Below are 20,239 nucleotides of genomic sequence, written 5' to 3'. Positions count from 1 at the left end.
TCTCATACTGCATCAACAGCAACCAGGAGCAGCAGGGTGGGAGGACCAGCAGCATTCATTCTTCTTCCTTGGAGTCCCCTTTCTTTCTCTCTGGGCTCTGGCCTTTATTCCCTCTCAGAATCCTCCAAATTAAACTATCTGCAGCTAGCAAAGAAACCCTCTCAGCCCACAGGAGACAAATAGTTTTCTGCTGTGGACAATCTGAATCTGTCTGGGATTAAAACAAAAACATCTTTACGTATCATAATCCCAGACTTCCACAACACCAGCCTGAAGGGTCCAAGCAGCTGTACTGCCATGACAGGCTTCATAAGATACTGCAGACCCAAGTTCCTGGTAAAGTTCCCACAGTTGCTTAGATCATGTTTCTATTCCTCAAAACATGTAACTATGGTCCATGGAAATGCAATACAATAATTCGGTAACCTCCCTGAAAATCAGAAACAATAATCTTGTAACTGCCTTAAAAAGTCCCCAAGCACCTGAGCCATCAAATTAAAGGTTAGTCAGAAAACTTTGCTTAGCTAGTCAAAATGCTATTGTTACCTGGACACTTTTTTTTTGTTAGCACTCTTTCTTACCTGGGTACACCTTGTTACTGGGACACTCCATGAAGTAACCCCTCTCCCCAGTCCCTAGATCAGCAGCAACCAGTTTATGACAAGCGTGCTTCTGCTAAACGTGAACCAGTCATGTAACTGAAAGTCCCGTTCCCTGCTCAAACCATAATAAAAACCCAGCTTTGCAGCTACCCAGGGCTTCCTCCCTGATCCACTGTGCTGGACGGTGGGGAGTCCGAGCTTAAGCCCAAAATTAAGGTTCTTTGTTTTTGCATGTGTGGTCGGTCTCCTGGTGGTGTTTGGGATCTGGGCATAATACAGCCTACTCCACATAGTTCTTTCCAGGCCTGCCTGGGTTAAATGAGATTCTATCTTAAAAGAAAAACCAGCAAAACGTTTTTAGTTTCATCCTTTAAAAACCATACCAGAGCAAGGTCCCAAAAGCTGAGTAAGACAAGCATTGATGGATCAAGCGCCCAGTTCTTGGGAGTCAAAAGAACAGAGAAAGCAAGGGGAAAGCGATAGCAACACTCTCGCCCTAACGAGGTCCAGACACAACGGTAGCATGAGCCATGCTGAAAAGATGGTGGAATCCTTAAATGCTAAGGGAGGGCTGGGTTCTGACGACAGGAGGAGCCAGGCTGAAGTGTGTAGCCAGAGCACCAAGGGTGGGCAAGCAAGCCTTGCAGCGTGGGCTGGAGCTTGTGACACCCACTGACCATCTCGGGTCTCTGCATCACTCCAAAGGGCCGGCAGACACACTGCCCTGAGAAGACCAATGAGAAGAAGTCGGGTCAGCTTTTGAGTGAGTGTGTGAGTGTGTGTGTGTGTGTGTGTGTGTGTGTGTGTGTGTGTGTGTGTGTGTGCGCGCGCGCGCGCGCGCGCGCGCGAGGAGAGCGAGGTCCACGAGTTAATGAGTACTTTCCCGGGCCACTCGGATGCCCAGAGGGAACTCTTAGTCCAGTAGGACTCCGCTGGGTCAGCGTAATTACACCAGATCAGGACGATCTGATTCTGAATTAGCCTGACTAAATCTCTCCCCAGCGTCCATTCGCGCATACAGCAGGTGTCCACAAAACGTAGGGCCTGTAGGAAGTGAAATACTCGGGATCCAGCAGAGGGCGACACACGAGTCTTGTTTATTAGGAAGAGGAACCTGGTCTCCAAGTAAGGAGCGGCCGAGCCGGATGGACTACATCTCCCAGAAGGACGAGCACCAGAGTACATTTCCGGTCTCCGTGTCAGTGCCCCTTAGAGGGCGGGGCTGAAGGAAGAAAGCAAAGGCGCGGGGCGGCCTGGGGGCGCAGCTGGCTGCCGGTCGTGTGACGTGCTTCCTGTGCGTCCCCCCTCCGTGCGTTTCTGTCGCGCCGGTCCCGCGGCTGGAAGTTGTGAAGGTGACAGCGGGAGGTGACCCGCCTGGCTTGCGCGATGCTGGCGGCACGGCATTTTCTCGGCGGGTCGCTTCCCGTGCGGGCGTCTGTGCGTTTCAGCAGCGGCACGGTGAGGCCCGTCCTGGTTCAGGCTTGGGGTGTCCGTGCGGCTTACAGCTCGTGGAGTTGTCCCGTCTGCAGAGTCCTCTCTCCGGGGTACTGCCCGGCCTAGATAAAAACGAACGGTCCTAACTCAGGGCTGACGCTCTCCAGTCCAGCTTCTGTTGTTTAACAGCCTTGTCCGAGCTTGAGAGTTTGCAGGTTTTGTGGCATCTTAGTCTATTATTTTTTCCTCGAAGTCTTGCCTGGTATCAAGGCCATTGCCCAATTTGAAAATGCAGAAAACAGCTTTAAAGAACCATTCCCCCGACGGCGGTCTATTTCTTGTAGTGACCTGGAAGCGCTTTTGTGATTTTGTTTGCTTTATGGGATAGGGGCTCGCTATATAGTCCAGGCTGTATTCGAACTAGTGGTGATCTTCCTATCTCAGCCTCCCGGGGTTCTCCTAGGACAACAGGCGTGCACCACCACACCCGAGGAGAAGTGCTTTTAAGGAGGTAGGAGTGGGTGTCGTGCCACTTTCTACTAAGTCACAAACCATTCCAGTCCACACCTCTTCACTTTATCTCAGGTAGACCCCACATCCCTTTTGTGCCGAGCCCCAGTAAAGCATTCCTCTTCCATCAATGAGCACATATTTCTTTTCAGCAGAGTTACAAGCCTCTCTAACCAGGTTTTGCTCTAGTGGAAGAGCTAGACAAATGAATGCTGGGCTTGGGGAAGCAGGGTTGGGGCTATAGCTGAACTGTGACATGGGCTCAGCAGGAGCCATCTGCTTTCAGCTCTGTGGCCTTCCTAAGTTCCTTTTGCTTAGGGTCTCAGTTTCCTCCTTTGTAAGATGGAGGAAACCATTCCTATATCAGAATTGTAACCTGGATGAATTGAGATGAGGTGTGGAATGTTGAGCCCAGTAACTTCTAAACAGGAAGCACTGAGATAAGAGATGGTAGGAAGCTATGATGGATGCTGCAGAGACTTTGAAGCCTCTGTCCCCTCTGCGGCCCAGCCCCTCCTATGCAGGAGGGCCCAAGAAGCTGAAAATTCTGTCCCGACTCCTCATGGTTCCCAAGCTCTGCTGGGTCTCCTGACCTTCCATCTCCTCAGACAGCACCTAAGAAAACCTCATTTGGATCGCTGAAGGATGAAGACCGGATCTTCACCAACCTGTATGGCCGCCATGACTGGAGGTGAGACATGTGCCCTCAGCCTGCTGGGTCCCCTAGCATATCTTCTCCTTCACATCCTTTTCTACTCCATCCAGGCTGAAAGGTGCCCAGAGTCGGGGTGACTGGTACAAGACAAAGGAGATCCTGCTGAAGGGGCCGGACTGGATCTTGGGTGAGATCAAGACATCCGGTTTACGGGGCCGTGGTGGCGCTGGCTTCCCCACTGGCCTCAAGTGGAGCTTCATGAATAAGCCCTCGGATGGCAGGTTTGTGGGGAGTATCCTGAGCCATGGTTGCAGGACAGACTAGGGGCCAGTGAGGCGCTGGGCTTTGGGACTGATTCTGGGAAACTTAGCGGGCTGTGAGAGGATAGTCAGAACTTAAGGGATTGCATCAGTAGAGACTCAGGATGCTATAATCCATACAAGATTTTTATTCAGGCAGGCCTTATTATTCAAATCCCAACTTTGCCTTTTAGTAATTGTCAAGCTTTGGGGAATCTGGCCCTTTTGAATCTCAACTTCTTTCTTTCATTCTAAAGAGATTTTTTTTAAAGATTTATTTTATTTATTTATTACATATATAGCAGAAGAGGGTTCCAGATCTCATTATAGATGGTTATGAGCCACCATGTGGTTGCTGGGAATTGAATAAAGGACCTCTAGTAAGAGCAGATAATGCTCTTAACTGCTGAGCCATCTCTCCAGCCCTATTTATTTATTATTTTTTTGTGCCTGAGTATGATATGCAGGAATTAAAAAGATAAAAAAAAAAAAAAAAGATAAAGTTGGTTCAGCTTAACACCTAGAATGCAAATTATAAAAGTTAGCCACTGAGCTGGCGTAATGGCTCAGCAGGTAAGGGAACCTGCCTTCAAGTCTGGTGACCTGAAGTCATCTCCAGGACCCAAAGGGAAGAAAGACAGAACTGACATGACATGTACAAGGTGTTCCCTGAACTTCACGTATGTTTTGGCATATGCTGCCTCTTGACACAAGGGTTTTTTGTGTAGCTCTAGCTGTCCTGGAATTCTCTCTGAGACCAGGATGGCCTTGAATTCAAGAAAAGCTGCCTATTTCTGCCTCCTCATTGCTGGGATTAAAGGTGTATACCACCACTGCCTAGCCAAGTTATTTATTTATTTATTTATTTATTTATTTATTTTAAAGTCAGCCACTCTACTTCCTGTTGGTCGCAGGGCTGTGGTAGAGATTGAAGAAGAATCCTAATGACCGAGAACTGAATTGACTCTCAAGGGAAAACACAGGGAGAGATACTGGATTTGTCCTCTAAGGAAAACAAATATTTTCTTTTGGACATACTTGATCAAAGATTAAATAGGTAATGAGTGCCTTGTCATTGATGGTGACAAAAAGAGAGCCTCAGGTAGGGCAGAGAGAATCAGCTGTGTTGAGATTCTCTGGGTGCAGAAGGAGTGGATTTTGGTTAAGAGCTGGGACCTGGTGGGTCTGTAGCCTGACTGATGTGCAGGACCCCACAGGCCCAAGTACCTGGTGGTGAATGCTGATGAGGGGGAGCCAGGCACCTGTAAGGACCGCGAGATCATGCGCCACGACCCTCACAAGCTGGTGGAGGGCTGCCTGGTGGGAGGCCGGGCCATGGGAGCCCGGGCTGCCTATATCTACATCCGAGGAGAATTCTACAACGAGGCCTCCAATCTGCAGGTGAGCACGTGCGTATTGGCCAACAGTGCATGCACACCTCACATGCTCCCTTTCCTGGCACAACCATTTTTAGATGGTAGTACCAGTGTCTGTCCAGCAGGGGGCCGTTCTGTTCCTGCATCCATCAACAAACAGGACCTGGCCCTAGAGTTCTTTCTTTGTGCTCCAAAGTTCAACTTAGGGAGTCTTGAGGGTTCCGTGGGCTCTGGAGTGGAGGCTGACTCTTGGAGTTCGGTGGGTAGGGCTGGGGAACTCACACCTTGTCCCACAGGTAGCTATCCGAGAGGCCTACGAAGCAGGTCTGATTGGCAAGAACGCCTGTGGCTCTGACTATGATTTTGATGTGTTTGTGGTACGTGGGGCTGGGGCCTACATCTGTGGAGAGGAGACGGCACTCATTGAGTCCATTGAAGGCAAGCAGGGAAAGCCACGCCTGAAGCCGCCCTTTCCAGCAGATGTGGGTAAGACCCTGCCTGGCCCTGGGTGAGGCCTTGTCTTAGCTCTGCTCTGTGGGGTCCTGGATCTGACCAGGTGCCCTCTGGGTGGTTCTTACAATATTTCTCCATGCCGTTTGGAGAGGAAGACAGATTGATGGGGGAAGGAGTTAATAACACAGGCTCTGTCGATGGCACCTGCAGCCCTCAGTTGACATCACACACCCATGTCCCCTCTTTCTTTCTCTGTCCCGGGAGCTAGAGGTACTGTAGTGAATGGGAAATAAGCTCTCTTCGAGTCTGGGATGCGTTGTGGGCCAAAAGTGAGAAGGCAAGAATAGGAACTGCTACAGGAGCAGGACATCCCACTGCTGGGATTGTTCCCAGTGAGGTGGTGGCACAGTCCTTTAATCCCAGCACTCGGGAGGCAGAGGCAGGCAGATCTGAGTTCAAGGCCAGCCTGGTCTATGAAGTGAATTCTGAGACAGCCAGGGCTATGCAAAGAAATCCTGTCTCAAAAAACAAAACGTTCCCTTTTCCGGGAAGCCACCAGTCTCTTGTAATTTCCTTGAAGGAGTGTTTGGATGCCCCACAACCGTGGCCAATGTGGAGACGGTGGCTGTGTCCCCCACCATCTGCCGTCGTGGGGGCGCCTGGTTTGCTGGCTTTGGCCGAGAACGTAACTCAGGGACCAAACTATTCAACATCTCTGGCCATGTCAACTACCCCTGCACTGTGGAAGAAGAGATGTCTGTGCCACTGAAAGAGCTGATTGAGAAGCATGCGGGTGAGCCTGGGGCCCAGCCAGGAGGGCAGCGTGCTCGAGAGGGCATGGTGGGAAACTCAGGAGCTGGGCTAGGTTCGGGTGCTGGCATTGGTCAAGCATAGGCAGGTGTGCCAGGCTTAGCCATGACAAGCCTTTTTGGAATTGTCACAGGTGGCGTCACAGGTGGCTGGGACAACCTCCTGGCTGTGATTCCTGGCGGCTCATCCACTCCGCTGATCCCCAAATCTGTGTGTGAGACAGTGCTGATGGACTTCGATGCACTGGTGCAGGCCCAGACTGGCCTGGGCACGGCTGCAGTGATTGTCATGGACCGCTCGGTAATGCCCTCCTACCTCACAAGCCTGCCGTTCCCCTTAGGCCTCTGAGAGTTCTCTTGACTAGCTTGTGGCTCCCAATTCCAACAGCCTAATCCCTGTACAGTGGGGACGTGGGCCAGAACACCCAGGTCAGGGGTGCTGCAGGAGGTTAAGGTGCCTTGCCCTGTTCCTTGTCTCCTAGACTGACATTGTGAAAGCCATTGCTCGCCTCATTGAGTTCTACAAGCACGAGAGCTGTGGCCAGTGTACCCCCTGCCGTGAGGGTGAGCTTCCTGGAAGGCTGGGGTGTAGTTGCTGGGCTGTTAACTTTCCCCCGTGAGGCCTGCACCCCTTCAGTGTTGTCCCTCCCTGGTGGGAGACCCTCAGACCGCTCTCGCTGCTCTGCTGTAGGTGTTGACTGGATGAACAAGGTGATGGCCCGCTTTGTGAAGGGGAACGCCCGGCCCGCTGAGATCGACTCCCTCTGGGAGATCAGCAAGCAGATAGAGGGCCACACCATTTGTGCTCTGGGTGACGGGGCCGCCTGGCCAGTACAGGTACACACTGCCCTGCTATGTGACGCTAAGTGGTGACACTGAGAGCCCAGAGCTTTGGGAATTTGGAACTCTGGTTCATGCGGTGTCTCCCTCCTTCCCAGGGTCTGATCCGACACTTCCGGCCAGAGCTTGAGGATCGGATGCACCGGTTTGCCCAGCAGCAGCAGGCTTGGCAGGCAGCCTCCTGAGCCCATATCCTAGCCTGCTGATTTCACTTCTCTTTGGGAAGCTGGACAATAAACAGGAGCTGCCCGTTCTCCGATCACAGCCTGTCTGTGACTTTGCTTTTCTCCCCACTGTCCCCACCCACGTGTGGAGGTTTGTTCCTTCACTGGGCAGAAGAAGAAGGCTGGGCTTGGCCCACTTCTTTTTGTGGCACTAGGGGATCAATCTCAGGGCTGCGGGCATGCTGGGTGAGCCTGCTGCCACTGAGCTGTATTCCCAGTGCTGAACTTGGTCCAGTGCGGCCTCTGAGATAGTGGTTCTCAACCTGTGGGTCTCGACCCCTTCGGGGGTCCTATATCAGATCTTTACATTAGGATTCATAACAGTAGCAAAATTACACTTGTGAAGTAGCAATGAAATTATTTTTTTATGGTCAGGGTCACCACAACATGAGCTGTATTAAAAGGGTCGCAGCATTAGGAAGGTTGAGGACCACTGCTCTGAGGGGTGGGAGACAGGAAACGGACCTGATCTACCCTATGAGGTGAGGGCGCAGAAGCAGCAGACAGTCCTGGGAAAGGGACAGGATCCTGGCTGGCAGAAGCAGGTGTTTATTTTGCTTTGTGTTTTGGGGGTGGTATGGCTGAAAAGAGACAAGAATGCACATAGCAGATGGGGCCAACCCAGAGCTCTCTCCAGATACAGCTGACATCTTGGCCCTGAACAGGTTGCAGGCAGGGTCCCATGCTGGCTAGTCACCAAGTTGGGGGGGCACACTGTCCAGCAGGTGCCACACTTCCAGCCGGTGGTCACAGTGGCCCAGGCACTCACGCCAGTGGCGCAGGCATTCCCCGTTGGCTCTGCCGCTCAGCTGCACCCCACCTGCCGAGGGATGGGTCAGGAGCCAGCGGAGGCGCATGAGGCTCCCTCCAGCACCCGGTGTTTATGCTCACCAATGAAATCGTCGGCTGTGCCCAGGTCGTAGTCCCACACAGACACTAGCAGTGCCTTCTGGGCCAGCTCCTCCCGATGACCAGCGTAGAAGAATTCCTGTGAGAAAAGCAACAGCAAAGAGGTGACTTCTTCACAGCTTCAGAAACAGGCTCAGGCCAGCCACGGTGGCGCACACCTGTACTCCCAGCACATGGGAAGGCAGTGGCAGGTGGATCTCTGTGAGTTTGAGGCCAGCCTGGTCTACAAAGTGAGTCCAGGACAGCCAAGGCTACACAGAGAAACCCTGTCTCAAAAAACAAGCCAAACCAAAAAAAGAAAGAAAAGGAAAAGAAACAGGCTCAGGTGGGGCCTGGTTTGCTACATCAAGACACATAACGGGATCTCCCAGCCAGGACCCACCTCATTGAACTCGGGGTTCAGGGTCTTCCTCCGAACACTGGTCTTATATTTGGATTTCTTCCCAGAGCTTGGATGCAGGAAACTGGAGGGAGAGATGGGCTGGCTAGGCTTAGCCCTGCAGAACCAAGGACCCTCTTTCACTCTTCATGCCCACCTGCCTGTTTGTACTCACAGGCGCACAAAGGGGTCCGAGTAGCCATTGGTGTCCATGGGAGCAAGGTGGGCACAGCGCAGCACACCCACCAGCAGGCCGCCACGCTCGGAGCTGTAGCACAGGGACAGTAGGATGCGCCCACGTTCCTCTCCAGAGGCCTCTACCTCCACCTCCTCCTGCAGATGCAAGCTGTGGTCAGACCCTGTCCAGCCTGAACCCCACACCTGCAGGGGTCAGGTCCCAATGTGAGAGCACATGGCTACAGAGAAACCAGGGTGTCAAGCTTATTTCCCTAGATAGCCTTTTTCCCAGTACCCAGTCATGTGACCTTATAGTGGGACTCAGAGATTTGTACCCTCCAAAGGCTGAGAAAGGTAAGAGCTTGCTACTCATGTCAAGGCAAGTAAGAGAACTGATGATGAGTGTGACAGCCATGCCAGGGACTTAGCTGGCCGTCCCCATGCAATGGAAATAGCTCTGAGAGACTCATCAGGGAGGGACAGGTTTCTTACCTTTTAACCCCACCTCCACTCCCACTGCCTGGAAGACCATTTGCCATATTCTTAGACACCGGAGCCCCCACAGCTGGGATGACGGCCTGGGAAAGCATGCCTTCTTTCCCACCTTCGGGGTAGAATGGATGGCCGAGATCCAAACTTTCCAATCATTGGCGGTGCTCAGTATGGAAGGAGTGCTCTGCCAGTACAGTGTGCTGGGGCACAGTTGCACACGGGCTCTAGGACTGGTCGGGACTGTTTTAGGGTTCTCAGTGACGTCCACTAGGATTGGGCAGGACTGTTTAGGGTTCTCAGTATCTCACAGGCTTGGGCTTAGCTAATCAGAGGCTGCACAAACTTGGGCTTCCACTAGGGGGCAGGGCGCCTACACTGTTGACAGGAGCAGGTGGAGGGCCCGCCTCCCAGGCTTGCAGGTGTCCTGTTGAGCGATAGGGTTCTGGCCGGCGTGGCCAGCGTGGCCAGCGTCTCAGGTGGGGCTGAGTAAGCACAGAAGTCATCCTCATCGCCTCCTGAGAGGCAGACACAGAGGCGGACCCAGCCCCGACACTAGTGGCAGACAAGCGACCTGGGAGCTTGTTTCTTCTGCCTAGTCCTCCCATCCCTGCCACAAGTACCACCTTTCAGGCCCTGCCTCTAGATTGCTGGATCTCAGCCTGCCCATCCTCTGAGAACTCTGTAGCCCCTTCCTAGCATTCCTCATCTCCAGGCTGCCCTAGCAAAGGAGTCAGTGGCACCCTGCCCAGCCACTGGGACTTTGGCAGTTCTTGAGGAGTCACAGAACTTACGAGAGAGATGGACTCAAATTCCTCGAAGCTCTGAAGGGCCTGGACCCCTGCCCAGCTCACCCCTGATCCCAGCCTGGGCCATTTAGGCCTGCCTGTCTCCATTCCTGCTCAGTCAAGCTTTCCTACCCACCTCCTCATACAGAGACATGCCACGGGCCGTGTCCAAGATCTTGGGCCTCTTGGTCTGAAAAAAGCAGAGCACTTGGTCACCTCAGTAGATAATTGTTCAGGTCCCTTCCCCCGCTCTCCTCATCACATAGCTCCTGGTCCTATAGACCCAACCTGAGCCTCCGCCCCACTCACCAGCCTCCGCTTCTCCAGACAGATGTCAAAGCTCCTGGCTCTGTTTGGCACCAGCTTCCTCAGGGGCACTCGTAGCTCCCCCAAGGGTGGTGCGCGCCGCCGGCGCCTCAGCCGTGAGTCCTCACACACGCATAGCCTGGTGGCCATCCGGGTCAGTCCTGGTCATCCAAGCCCCACCCCCTGCCTCCCTACTGGTGCCCTAACCTGGGTCCTCACCTCAGGGTCTTCCTTCCAGCATCCTCACAAGTAAAGCCATGATAGGTGAGTGTCTCCTCCCAGACAGGGGCCCTCGTGCCTCGAACAGTGCGTGTCCGAAGCTGGCTGGCCTGGGGCCAGGCAGGCAGGTCAGGCACCCTCCTGGCCACCTGCCCTGGCCCTTGGGTCCTAGCAACTGAGCTCTAGTTCTTGGGGTGAAGGAGGATCAGTGAGTACCCTAAGGTGGCCCTGATACCTAAGGAGCCTGGATCTTACCCTCACCTTGCTGGCCCCTGGCAGCAAATTGGCTTTGACGTAGGTGTCCACAGAGCCTGAGGCTGGTGGCTTGAGGCCCTGGAAACAGAAAATGGATGTAGAGAGGTCTGTGGCTTGTCCCATCCCGGGAACTCTGCCTCTGTCCTCACCTTTGCACAATGCGCTGTGCAGTGCAGGGCACTGTTGTCCGCATCAAAGAGAAGCGTGAACTCCAGGGAGCCTAGGACAGCTAAGATGGCAGGTGCCAGGCATGATCACCCCGCTCCCGCACCCCCCTTGTCCCACATGGCACAGTGGGTGCTAGAGACACCCCTGACGCCGTCCTAGGGCGCAACCCCTCATTGTCTCCTACTCACTGCCGTCATCTGAGTCTGCTTCTAGTTCTGGGTTGGGCTGCAGCTGGGGTACAGAGCAGACGGCCGGGGCCAAGACTGCCTGTGGGTCTGGGGCGCGCAGCACTGGCTCCAGGAAGGGATAGAAGTGTGGGAAGTAGCCGGAAATGAGGCGGATGGGCCGTATGGGGCCAGGGCTCACATCGATGGCCATGTGCTCCTGCATGCTCACCCGTTGCCGCCCACTGGCCGGCCCTGCACACGCCATGGTGGCTCAGACATAGAAACTCAGAGAAACTTCCACCTCCTGGGGACACTGGGGGTCACACCTGCCCACAAGACGGAATAAAGACGCATCGCCAAGGCTGCCCTAGGATAGACAATGTGTCCTAAGACTAAAAGGACAGGGTTGGGGGCTCCACCTGGAGGGGCAGAGCTGTAGTCAGCCCGCTGGGATCCTTACCTCTGAGAGCCGCGTCACACTGCTTTGCTGCTGCCAGCTCCGGGCGTATGCTTTGGGTGAGGGAGCCTGAGACTGAGGTGGCCCAGTGTGTGACCAAGCAGGGAGGGGATCAGGAGCCCACACCTCCCAAGGGCCCTTCCCTAGCACTGGGGGCCAGCCTTGCCTCCTGCCTCTGCCCCTCCAGTCACACACTGTTACAAGGAGCTATTTTTACCACCATCATGTGGCCCTGCTGCTGGGTAAGGAGGCTGCAGGGCCAGAGGTGATGAAAAGGGTGTGTTGGGGGTAGGCAGGAGAGGAAGTAAGTGAGAAGGGCAGGAAGGTGGGAGGACGGAGGGGGGAGGGGTATGGGACTGTGCTGGTGTGAAGGGAGGGGTCACTTCTGTAAGAGAAGTGGGCACAATATGTGGGGCCCTACATTCTAGTGCCCTTGGGGAAACCTGCTGGCGATGATGTCACACTCCTTCCCTGTCCCTTGGCTGGGAATAAAATGGAAGTAGTCATGTCCTCTTGTCTCCCTTATGGTGGCCCTCTGTGTGGTGGAACTGGCCTATCACCCCATCTTCCACGTCCCAGGCAGTACCTTCTCCCTGGACCAACCTTCACCCTGGCCATTGGTCACTTTGTTTGATGTGCTCCCAGCAGGGAACCTCACTGGCAGCAGCTGCCCTTTCCCCTTCTGCTCCCCCAATAGCTGATTGGTTTCCTAGACGAAGTCTCATTGCCTAACCCAAGTACAAGCCAGGCCTTGAATTCTCCATCTTCCTGCCTCTGCCTCGAGAGGCCAGGATTACAGGCATGTACCACATACTTAGCTTCTTTCAGTCTTCGAACATTTCTTCTGTGTATGTGTATACATGTAGACATGTGAGCGGGTATGTCACGGTCAGAGGACAACTTGCAGGAGTTGCTTCTCGCCTTCCATGTGGGTCCCAAAGATCAGGCTTTGTGGCGGGGGCCTTTCACCGACCCCTAGCTTCTTTGTCTTTCATTGGTGTGGGTCTCACCAAGTAGCCTACACTGGCTGGCCAGAAGCCCCAAGAGATCCTCTTATCTGCTGCCCCGGTGCTGGAATTACAAGGGTGTGCCATCATGCCTTGGTTTCCACTCTCCACACGCAAGACACCAGGGTAGAGTGGTCAAAGACTCTATTTTAATCAGTTCTGGAGTAATCTGGCCAATTGAAGAAAGAGGCACTTAAAGGCCAAGCAGGCCTCAACCCCTAGGCAGCTCAGGAACAGCTAGGCAGGGCTGGTAGATGCCAGGGGCCATCAGCTTCAGGGCGAACGCAGTGATGATAGCTGTGAGGCCCCAGACCCGGTGTGGTCCGTGCAGGAAGACAGGCAGTGTGTAGCGGAAGTGGCCACCCTGGCAGAAGTGGGTATAGCCCTGGTTCTGGGTCTGCAGCAGGTGGGCCAGAGCCAGCTCAAATACCTCATCCACCTGTGGGCAAGAGACAGCGAGGGCGGGCAGAGGGCTGCCTCTGAAGCCCCTGGGAGGACAGCCCAGCTCCCCAGCTCCCCAGCTCCCCACATTCACCTCCTCCGGGTTGGGCCTGAGGCTCTGCAGATCCAGCGGGCCCACGTTGGCAAGCACAGGGACTATGGTTGCCTTTCCCTGGGGTAGGAGGAGGGTGAGCCGTCAGGAGGAGCAAATTAGAGAGGCAGACGCCACTCTGCCATCCAGAGGCCTTGGGCAGTCATGGGCAAGCCCTCCCGTCCCTGTCCTTGGTCTCTAGCTATGCTGCCTGACACAGTGTGAGGTGTTTAGAACCCCATTCTCTTACCTGTACTACCCTAAAATCTCCCACTTGTCATTCAAGCCCAGACCAAGGCAGGCAAGCCTGCAAGCCTTCCCGGACCCTTGTCCCAAACTGAGCAGGACCCCTTCTCCTGGGATAGAGTGAATGTGACAGGATGAGGATGGCTCACCCGGTCGTACACAGGCTGCAGGACACCCCACACCTGCTCCTTGGTCACCTCTAGGCCCAGCTCCTCTTGAGTCTCCCGAAGGGCCGTCTGTATTACATCTTGGTCGGTGGGATCACACTTACCGCCTGGGAAACTGAATGGGCAGAGGATGTCTTGGGACCGTGGGCCCTCAGAAGGCACTTTGACCTCCCTGTTGCCATTAGGCTAAGGGGACGGACAGGCACTGGAGATGCAGGTTAGAGCATTAAGGTCTGGCAGTGGCCTAAGACTGTGCTGGGGCTCAGACACCCAAGGTCTGCCTAGGGTGTCCCGGTGGTACATTGACCCTGGGGTGTCCTCAACTTCTGCTGAGGGCGAAGCCAAAGGAAGGGAGCCGCGGAGCGCCTCTCTCCAGGCTCCGGTAAGGGGCAGGGTCCTGTTCGGGAAGGGGAAAATCCAGAGGGGTATGCTGGTCGCAGACAGTGCGCCGGCGCGGCCAGCGTACCTGACCTCCCCCTTGTGCCTCCCGACCAGGCGTCTAGAGCGCAGTGTGTAGAGCAGCGCCGGGACCCCGCGCACCAGGCACAGCGGCACGAGCACTGCCGCCGCCGCCGGCCGCGAGCGTAGCCGGGCAGTGGTCCCCGCTAGCAGCTGCCGGCAGCGCCGTTCCTCCTCGGCGGACAGGCAGTCAGGCAGCATGTCCCAGACCACCGGGACACAGAGGGCGCCGGCCTGCGAGGGAAGGAGCGCAGCGGTGCGCAGGCTCCAGCCGGGGGGGGGGGGGGGGGGAGAAAGGGGAGGGTCTAAGAGAGAGCCGGAAGGGGGTGTTGCTGGGGACTGAGGGGCGGGACCTAAGAGGGGCGGGATAGTGGCCGCTCGGATGGGGCACAGAGGCGTACTAGTCGAGGCCCGCTGGGCTGAGGTTCAGAGGTCATAGGGGCGGGGCATGTTGGGGCGGGGCTTACGGCGGGGTTTGTTGCTATTGGCGGAGGCGATTGGGGTGAGGCCTCTGGAGCGGGGCTTGCTAGGTGAGGGCAAGCGGTTTTGTGCACCGGGAGCAAAGCGCCACTGGAGGGAAAGGCCTGGCCTAGAGCAGATAGGCGTGTCCAGAAGAGTGGATCGGCTTGATTAGCGTTCTCTTCCCGGGGGCCTGACTTCCCTATCAGTACGGCACCCTCTGCCTACTCATTGTTTCCGGAAGACCTAGGTGACCTGAGTTGAGTGGGTCGGGACTTCGCGTTCGGGATTTGGGATGTGTGGCTGCTGAAGATCTGGGCTCCCTGTCTCTCGTCCCTGTGGGTGTCTGTGCTTTCACAAGGAAGAGCTCCGGGTTGAGCAGAGTGGGAGTCCTCCGGGCCCCTGGGGCTCCCACTCCAAGAGAAGCCTTAGTCCCCTGGACTGTATCGAGAGGACTCCAGCCCCTATCTACCTGGACTTTTTCCCCCCGGCCTTGATCGGCTTTCCAAGTCAACACTCATCCCTACCCTGGTCCGTGTGATCCCTGCCTATCATATTGCGCACCCCTCGATGCTCCTGTGTGCCTAACCCTCTCAAAGCCAGTGATGTCCTTATATGGGTACACAAAGTAGGGGACAGACCAGGGGGAGTGTGGCCTTGCCGGTGTCGTCACTGTTACCATATCCCTGTGCTCCTGGGTCCAGTTTTTGGATACCTATAAAGGTGACGGGACTGTCTGATCTGGGAGTTCCCTTGGACGGAAGTGTTCTGACCCATGGTGTCGAGCAGTTTAATGTGGGGGACGGACAATTGAAGCAGGGTTTAGAGGAGTCATCTTCCAGGCAGGATTGAGGGCTTTGGGGTAGGAAATAGGAGGCCTGATTCCATGGCTGGCAGGCCCCAGACTGGCTTTGATGGAGGAACCACCTGCCACCAGGCTTCCAGTTGCGATGTCTGGACAGAGAGGGAGAGGTGGGACATAGGGTAAAGGGCTTCCATGGCACTTGGCCGTCACAGGGGATCTTGGCTAGGCCCTAAGCACAAAGCAGAGGAGGGCAGGAGCCCCAGCCCAGCTGGGAGGGATGGGTCTTCCTGATCTCCATCAGTGCCGATACTGGGGAGAGGGTAAGGTGCCAGGCGAGCCCTTGGGATGCCAACGTGGCCTGAGGCTCCAGGATACAGGTTCTGGTAAGGAAGGGGCCTGTAGGTGGCAGGTGCCAGCAGGACCTCAGAGGCGGGCAGCAGCTGATGGTGCGACTGAGTAGGAGTCCTGGAGTTGGAAGCTGAAGCTTTACTGGTGTCTGAGGGAGAAAATGGTTTGAGTGGACAGCAGATTTCCCCTCACATACACAGAACTAATCCTGAGGCCTGCCCTTTCTGTCTTGTCCTTGGCCGTTCATCTTGGCCTACTTCAATATTTGTCCTTGTTCTCTTCTCTGCCTGGACTTTCTTCCCTTACCTTCTTACTCAACTGTCTGCCAGTCTGAAGCGGAGCTTCCAGTTTCCAGTGCCCAGCTGAGAATCCACCCCCTCCAGGAAACCCAACAGGCACCCCTCCTGTGCTCTATACCCTCCCTGTCCCTGCTGTCTCGGTCCTGTGCCTTCCTACCCAGGTGGGGGTTGGGGTGGGGGTGTTGCTGATCATGGTGAAGCCCCTTCTTGGAGGGCCTGTGTGTCTGGGCTGTGTCCTCACCTTTCCCTCGTTCTGCAGAGCCCTTAAGCAGACAGGGAGTGAGGCTGCTATGACTCCGGGCTGGGATGCTGAGCAATGGCCGTGGGGCCACAGGCCTGAAGATAGGGCAAGCAGGAATGGGATAGGAGGCCAAGGGAGGCACCCCGTCCCCACCCCCATCCCCACCCCCAGACATTATGGTCAGAGTCAGATAGGGGATATCAGAGCAAACCAGAAGACATGACCATAAAACCGGTCAAGAGTGAATGTCTTAGGGGCTGCCTGGGATGGAGCCATGGCCAGCACTGGGCTTAGAGCAAGAAGGCGGGATTGAGACGGTACCATGTGTCCGGGTCATTCTCTCTGAAGCCTTTGGCAAAGGGGTTGCTGGCAATTTTCAGCTGTGTGATCTACAGAGAGGAAGTAGAGTTATGGACTGGCCTCCAGCCATTGGGCCCTGGGGAGCCCACACTTAGCCACTCTGTCCCCTGGGAACTCTCAGTCAGCAGGAGCCCTCAGCCCAGGACCTCCAGAGCCAGCAGGAAGGCAGATGTCCAAGGGACAGGAGGAACCTCCAGCCTCAGTCTCTACCCCCTCAAGATGGGCTGGTCCTCAGGAGCTCTGGTGTGACCCACCCGGTGGTTCTGGTATGCTGTCACAGCTGTGAACTGTGTCTCCGTGAAGATGAAGGACTTGAAGTTTTCCTGGGCGTAGCGGGCGCTGTCCTTGCGTGGGTCCACGAAGACCACGTGGAAACGGGGCTGATAACGATGCATGGAGTTGAGAATGATCTGCAAGAGGGTGGGAGCCAAGTGCAGGGGTGGAGCTGATGCAGCTAGCCTCCCTGGGCCCAAGACACACACCCTCTTCTTGCCCACGGTCCCTCTGTAGCTTGACCTGTGAAATCTGTGAACTGTGGAATCTGACCATCCCTCCGACCCATCACCTTGTAGTCAGCCCGGGTCATCTTTCACCCGGTCTCCACAGCTGCCTCCAAGCTGGCCTCCCAGCTGGCCTCCCTGCCTCCCCACCTTGCCCTTCTGCCCATTCTCCACACCGCAGCTGGGCAAGACACACACACCTGCTCTGAATCCTCTGTACCTCCCATCCACAGAGAGGAAAAGCCAGAGCTCTCAGCCCAGGCACTTGGGCCTGTGTGACAGGCTACCTGCTGCTTTCCTTCTCTCCTCCTTACGTCAGCCCCATGGGGAGTCTCCTTGAAGTCTCCCAACTCACTCCATGTTTTCTGGCCTCAAGACCTTTGCTCGGGTTGCCCCCTAGGCTTCAAACTACTTCTCCTCTACCTTCCCTTCCTCCCTCTCTTCCTGTCGCTATCCGTCCAAATGCCACATCAGCCCTGCCAGCTCTATGCCCAGGCTTCATCACCATCACAGTCCCACTCTGCTGCAGCTGGCTCAGTCCCTCCCCATGATGGCCCCAGTGGCTTGTGCCCTCACGTGGCCGTTGTCATCCATCAAGTTGTTGGTCAGCTTGAGTTTGTCAAAGGACACAATCTGCCGCATCCACTGGGCGCCCTTGGCTGGGGAGTCAGGGTGGAAATGCACCCTGCCAGGCGTGGCGGGGTCAGCCTTGCCCGCCACCAGCCAGGCAGAGCTGTGGAAGGCATACCTGTGGGAGCAGAGTGAGAGGTCAGGGGCTGCCCCCACACCCCCACTCGGTGCCCAGTCTGATGGTGAAGAGGCCGAGCCTCCCCCGATCCTGCACAGTCCACCCAACCGTGGACCCACACCTCAGCCTGCGTCCCTCCCCGCAGGGCTTTCTTCTGCCTGGCTGGCCCTCTACAGCATGGACTCAGAAGGCTTCCAACGCTCACCCTGTCTACTCTTGGGGTCCAGTGCCTATTCTCAGCAGCCCCGCTCCCCTGCCAGGCCCAGACCTGTATCTCTTGTCATCCAGAGGGATGAAGTCCATGAGCAGAGCATAGTCGGCCAGTGTGTCCATGCCCAGGATCTTCACCTGGAAGGTTGGGAACATCCGCCTGGGGATGGCAGGGGGGAGATGCTCAGCCTGGCCCTGGTGCCCACTCCCTGCCCAGCCCCCACCGTCCATGCCCACACCTGCCCGCCTTGGTGACGATCATCTCCGTGCCCAGCTGGTTGAATTCTTCCCACAGTGGCTTCATCTCCAGCTGCACCATCACACTGGACACTCGTGGGTTCTTGGGGCCCTGCCCGGTGGGTGCTGCCATGGCTTGGGCTTCTGTGGACATGGTGCGGGAACCTGAGGGGACCGGCATCCCCAGCTGGGACTCCCAGCTAGCGCTGGTCTCAGGTGGCGCCGGATAGGTCTCTGGCGGAGTGAGTACCCCTAGGCCAGCAGACAGGAAGACTGTGGAGAGAGGTTGAATCCCTGAGCCCTGGCCTTGCCTGCCTGACTCACTACCCGTTCATCTTCAAATCTCAGGCAGTGTCTGTGTGTGCCTCTTCCTCTGGAAGGCCTTCCTGCCTGTCAGGCTTCTGTTTCTAGTATTGTCAGCCAACATTCACACATTCAATTACAGTGAACTTGTCACACACACACACACACACACACACAAGGTCTCATGTAGCCCAGGCTGGCCTCAAACTCCTGTAACAGAAGACAGCCTTGGCCTGCTGATCCTCTTGCCTCCACCTCTCAGGGCCTCAGGTTACAGGCATGCATCACCCTGACTATTTGGGTGGGAGTGCTGAGGCATAGTTGTATTTGGTAGCCAAGGCTGGCCACAAGCTCTCGGGAATCCTCCTGCCTCTGCTCTCCAAGTGCTGGGATTACGGCCACTATGCCTAGTTTACAATCTTTCCCCAGTGTGATTCCGGAGGAAAGAGACAAGTGGCTACATGGCCTTGGGAAGTTGTTTCACCTCTTGGGTCCTCAGTTTCCCCATCTCGTAGGGCAGACACACACTGGTGAGGAGAACACAGGGTGACACGTTTACAGACGGTGTACAGATGAGTCGGCAGAAAGTACAACAGGACCTTACACGGCTTTGCGGAGCCCCAGCAGCCTGTTTAAGGAGGAGGCTGAAGGGAGCTCATCCAAATTAGCTTCCCTAGACCCTGAGACCCAGCAAAGCCTTTAAACTGTGGCTACAGTGTGCCTAATGTAAAATGTACCGTGTGTTAGCCGTGTTTAATCGTACAGTTCATGGCATTAGGATGTTCACAGCTATGTATGCTCCTCTCCCCACCCCTACCCCCACGTGTTTTGGACAGTCTCAGTCATAACTTGCAACACAAGCCTTGGCCAAAAGCATCCAAACTCTCCAGCCTCCCGTTTAAAGTAATGATGCTCGGACTGTGAGAAGGCTCAGCAGGGAGAGGAGTTTGCCGCCAAGCCTGAGTACCAGAGTTCAGTTCCCAGAGCTGACGTGGTGGAAGGAGAAAACCGACTTTGCTTGTCCTCTGAGCTCCGTGTGCACACACACACTGCACTAGCTGACTTTCTATTGCTGCGATAAACACCATGACTGAAAGCACCTTGGGGAGCAAAGGGTTAATTTGGCCCACAGGTCTGAGGGGAGTCAGGGTGGGAACTCAGCAGGAAGTGAAGCTGTGGCCACGGAAGAGCACTGCTTACTGCCTTTCTCCTCCTGGCTTGTTCAGCTTGCTTTCTTAGACCACCCGAAACCACCTGCCCCGGGTGGCGCTGCGTGTCAGTGGGCTGCACCCTCCACGTCAGTCATTAATCAAGAAAGTGCCCCATAGACATGCCCACAGGCCAGTCTAATGCAAGCAGTTCCGCAGGTGAGGTTCCTGATTCCAAAATGGCTTGTTTGTGTGAGGTTGACAACTAACCAGCACACAACCAAATAAATAAACAGTAACAAAATAATGACCTGAGGCTGATAACTAAGTACCAACTAGTTGGTAGATTGCTTGCCTGCTGTGCTGGGTTTGATCCCCAGCGTGACATCAAAAACATACACAACAGGGTAGTGGAAGGAGGAGGATCAGAAAAAAGTTCAAGGCTCTTCTCAGTGATGTGAACAGAGGCCAGCCTGGGCTACAGGAAACCCTGTCTCCCTGTCTCCAGAAAAAAGAAAAAAGGAAGGAAGGAAGGAAGGAAGGAAGGAAGGAAGGAAGGAAGGAAGGAAGGAAGGGGAAGAGAAGGGGAAGGGAAGGGGAAGGGAAGGGGAAGGGAAGGGAAGGGAAGGGAAGGGAAGGGAAGGGAAGGGAAGG

General features: G+C 55.4%; 4 protein-coding genes across 5 annotated transcripts; 1 reads left to right on the top strand and 3 right to left on the bottom strand.

The window, feature by feature from the left end:
* Positions 1 to 1,828: 1,828 nt before the first annotated feature.
* Positions 1,829 to 7,242, top strand: Ndufv1 (NADH:ubiquinone oxidoreductase core subunit V1). Its single transcript, XM_055614734.1, has 10 exons — positions 1,829 to 2,060; positions 3,155 to 3,237; positions 3,312 to 3,482; positions 4,718 to 4,901; positions 5,173 to 5,362; positions 5,910 to 6,122; positions 6,273 to 6,439; positions 6,621 to 6,702; positions 6,830 to 6,975; positions 7,077 to 7,242. Exons 1-10 carry the CDS (start codon positions 1,989 to 1,991, stop codon positions 7,161 to 7,163), a joined length of 1,395 nt encoding a protein of 464 aa, XP_055470709.1. The 5' UTR covers positions 1,829 to 1,988; the 3' UTR covers positions 7,164 to 7,242.
* Positions 7,243 to 7,730: 488 nt separating this feature from the next.
* On the bottom strand, positions 7,731 to 12,573 carry LOC129682382 (double C2-like domain-containing protein gamma). Of its 2 annotated transcripts, none has more exons than XM_055614728.1 (11): positions 11,520 to 12,573; positions 11,081 to 11,426; positions 10,874 to 10,953; positions 10,731 to 10,802; positions 10,470 to 10,579; positions 10,254 to 10,389; positions 10,081 to 10,134; positions 8,666 to 8,823; positions 8,494 to 8,575; positions 8,094 to 8,190; positions 7,731 to 8,022 (listed from the first exon to the last, which is right to left on the bottom strand). In XM_055614728.1, the coding sequence occupies exons 2-11, from the start codon at positions 11,322 to 11,324 to the stop codon at positions 7,892 to 7,894; spliced, it is 1,164 nt and encodes a 387-aa protein (XP_055470703.1). In that variant the 5' UTR covers positions 11,325 to 11,426; positions 11,520 to 12,573; the 3' UTR covers positions 7,731 to 7,891. The 2 variants fall into 2 exon arrangements, with proteins under 2 accessions (XP_055470703.1, XP_055470702.1); XM_055614727.1 differs by having other exon boundaries at positions 11,081 to 11,385.
* Positions 12,574 to 12,650: 77 nt separating this feature from the next.
* Positions 12,651 to 14,193, bottom strand: Nudt8 (nudix hydrolase 8). The gene is made up of 4 exons (XM_055614730.1): positions 13,935 to 14,193; positions 13,451 to 13,583; positions 13,059 to 13,136; positions 12,651 to 12,962 (listed from the first exon to the last, which is right to left on the bottom strand). The coding sequence occupies exons 1-4, from the start codon at positions 14,126 to 14,128 to the stop codon at positions 12,735 to 12,737; spliced, it is 633 nt and encodes a 210-aa protein (XP_055470705.1). The 5' UTR covers positions 14,129 to 14,193; the 3' UTR covers positions 12,651 to 12,734.
* A 1,204-nt stretch (positions 14,194 to 15,397) lies between these two features.
* Tbx10 (T-box transcription factor 10) lies at positions 15,398 to 18,402 on the bottom strand. The gene is made up of 7 exons (XM_055614661.1): positions 18,137 to 18,402; positions 17,956 to 18,057; positions 17,516 to 17,687; positions 16,694 to 16,849; positions 16,401 to 16,468; positions 16,080 to 16,174; positions 15,398 to 15,687 (listed from the first exon to the last, which is right to left on the bottom strand). The coding sequence occupies exons 1-7, from the start codon at positions 18,313 to 18,315 to the stop codon at positions 15,398 to 15,400; spliced, it is 1,062 nt and encodes a 353-aa protein (XP_055470636.1). The 5' UTR covers positions 18,316 to 18,402.
* Positions 18,403 to 20,239: the final 1,837 nt, after the last annotated feature.

This window comes from Psammomys obesus, unplaced genomic scaffold (assembly GCF_907164565.1).
Source record: "Psammomys obesus unplaced genomic scaffold, mPsaObe1.curated_primary_1811, whole genome shotgun sequence".
NCBI classification, from domain to species: Eukaryota; Metazoa; Chordata; class Mammalia; order Rodentia; family Muridae; genus Psammomys; species Psammomys obesus.
Note: the sequence above shows the minus strand (reverse complement) of the source record. Positions and strands in the feature narration are given on the sequence as shown.